The following is a 2693-nucleotide window of genomic DNA, read 5'->3' as shown; positions in this document are numbered from 1 at the left end:
TATAAAAACAAGCACTCTCTTAGTCTTAGACATTTAGATCTGGTGCAAAAAAATTAACAAACTATTAGCCAATCAGTCAGTCAAGAACAGGTACTTCTATCCTATGTAGCCAAGTTTATGTTTATAAAGAGTTATGTAATAAGGTCTTGATTTTGTTTGTTTCAAAAGGGATATAACAACCATTGTAATTGTAGGTTGAAAGAAACAAAATTCATACAGAAATGGGACGATCAAACAGTGGAGTCTCAGGCGATTCTCTTACAAACAGTCTTTATCTTGAAGGTGAAAAAGTCCTGGCCTTTTATGGTGGCAAGTGGTATCCGGCCAAGGTATCGCACTTGCAATTTTATCTTTTAAGTTTTTCTTTATCATTGGAGTGATTCCTATCTGTTTTAATTAATGTGTGTGATTGAATTTGGGTGATTTACATTGATTGCTCATGATATAATTATATGGGAAGGGAAAATAATTGATGCATTGTTATTTCACAATTCTCTTATTGTATCGTCACATTATTTGAAGAAGTTAATACATACTTTGAAGTTCTCTTATTGTCCTCAAGAGGATTCACATTATTTCAAGAAGTTAATACATACTTTGAAGTTGTCAAAGTGCTTATTTGGCAAACATCATATCAAACATCACAATTTGAGGATTAAATCCCAAAGATGTTGATTTTTTCTGTGCACTTATACTATAGTGACTATGTCCAAATACATGAAATGTGCACTAAGGTATTTAGTTTTAGCTCCTCATGAAAGTCATTGTTGCATATTTATTTTTTCTTTTATCATTAATATAGCGTGATTCCGTAAGCTATTTACCACCTTGCTGCATATATTTGAGCAATTGGTCAGTCATCTTTGTGCTTTTATTGCCTTTGCATCTTTAACATTCTTTTGGTTTGCTTTTGCAATAAAAAAGGTATAAATTCTATTTTCTTTATAGGTGCGCAAGGTTGAATACGAGAAACAAATAGAGGCATGGACATATTGGGTTCATTATATTGTGAGTATTGCTTTATTAAAACCTTGTATTTTTTCATGAGCAATGAATATTATTAGTATTAATCATTTTTTAATAACCTATTGTCACTTTATATGTGCAGGGTTGGAATAAAAGGTTAGTAAGAGGAAGCACCTTACATTGAGAATAAAATACTTTTTTCTAATAAATTTTTTGTTCTATAATTTCTTTCCTTAATACGTTTGTGTTCTTGTAATTAGATCAATTATAGTAGTCTTTATATTATGTTAAATCCATTATTATCTTATTTATTATTGTTATAATAGCTAATTTGAATATTATTGAGTGGGTTACATGCTCATGAAAAGTTCTTTAGTTCAATGTTTGTTCAACTATTTTATGTTCATATTTTTTCTAATAGCTTGCTTTTTAAGCATGTTAGCCTCCTCCTAGAACATTGTTAAAAACTTTCAAACTCACAGGTACGATGAATGGATATTAGATGCTCAACTCCTCAAGAAATTTAGTGAAGAATGTTCTCAAAAGCACTTGGGGAAGCGTGGTAGATCAGCTATGGTATATTTATATGCACAAATATTTTGTATTTGTTTCAACCTCGCCTTCTTTTAATTAATATTAATACCTATGTTATGGTCACATGCAACAAGAGGTGGTTCCAAGATACACCTTGAGGTGGTATGCAAATAATAATTGTCATATTCTTAGTAAGATAAAAGTGAAGGTTCTTGAGTTATAATCCAATTTTTGAGAAAGACCGAAATGAACTCCAAGAATGTAAAGTATTTTTGCCATTCGAGGTTCAAACAATGATAAAAGACTAACACTTTGATTACAAGAGGTTGATGGTTTCAAGTTAATTATGCTCTCAATTGTTATTTAAAAATGACAAGTGCATATTTTCATGATGTTGTTAATGCTGTGATAATATCTAGTGATATTTTTATTGTTAGATCACCAATGTCACTCAATTTTTGTGCTATCCATTATATCTTGTGCCTTATTTTATATTAATAATAATTATTATCTTTTAGATCTTGGATAGACTCATATTTTAATTGTTTCTTACATTTTATTTTTCAGTCAGTTAAATGCTATTTCAATTTTTGTTATTTATCAGGAGGATCCTTTAATAATGGAGGAAAATAAGTTGAGTATTGAAATACCACAGGCACTCAAGACTCAACTTTTGAATGATAGAGAATATGTAACAAATTCATCAAAGGTACTCGAATTTCTGTTTTACTAAATTAAACTCTTCACCTCGTTTTATATAATCTTCACTGTACAAGTTTCTAACCAGGTACACATCATATATTTAGCTCTAAGTCCATCCTATAATCTTAAATGAAACTATCTTATATTTTCAGTTAGTTGATATATTTTTTAAGCAAAGGTGTGGAGCAGGGGAGTTTAGAATCAAACTCATCATCTACATTTCTTGTAAACCTCTTCTGGCACTAACTCGATTGGGAATTCTTTGATCCTAATATAATGTTAATTTAACTTTTTCGAAATTTTTCAGTGATATGAATTAGCTCCCTTGAACTGCCCTTGATATTATACCTTCATAGTTAGTGTACCGTATGTGATCTATGTATCCTTCATACTTATATCCTTGCCTGGTGACTTACAGCTTGTTGGGCTCCCGCGTTCTCCCAGCGTCGATGGCATTTTGAAGATGTTCAATGAGTTCAGGGTGAATGAAG

At 30.8% G+C, this 2693-nt stretch overlaps 1 protein-coding gene across 1 annotated transcript; it reads left to right on the top strand.

Annotated features, from left to right (window-relative positions):
* The first annotated feature begins 221 nt into the window (after positions 1-221).
* On the top strand, positions 222-2468 carry LOC141703576 (protein MRG1-like). The gene is made up of 6 exons (XM_074507051.1): positions 222-329; positions 949-1008; positions 1109-1122; positions 1449-1542; positions 2105-2209; positions 2355-2468. The coding sequence occupies exons 1-6, from the start codon at positions 222-224 to the stop codon at positions 2466-2468; spliced, it is 495 nt and encodes a 164-aa protein (XP_074363152.1).
* The last annotated feature ends 225 nt before the right edge of the window (positions 2469-2693 follow it).

Source organism: Apium graveolens, unplaced genomic scaffold (genome assembly GCF_009905375.1).
Source record: "Apium graveolens cultivar Ventura unplaced genomic scaffold, ASM990537v1 ctg6783, whole genome shotgun sequence".
Lineage (NCBI taxonomy): Eukaryota > Viridiplantae > Streptophyta > Magnoliopsida > Apiales > Apiaceae > Apium > Apium graveolens.
Note: the sequence above shows the minus strand (reverse complement) of the source record. Positions and strands in the feature narration are given on the sequence as shown.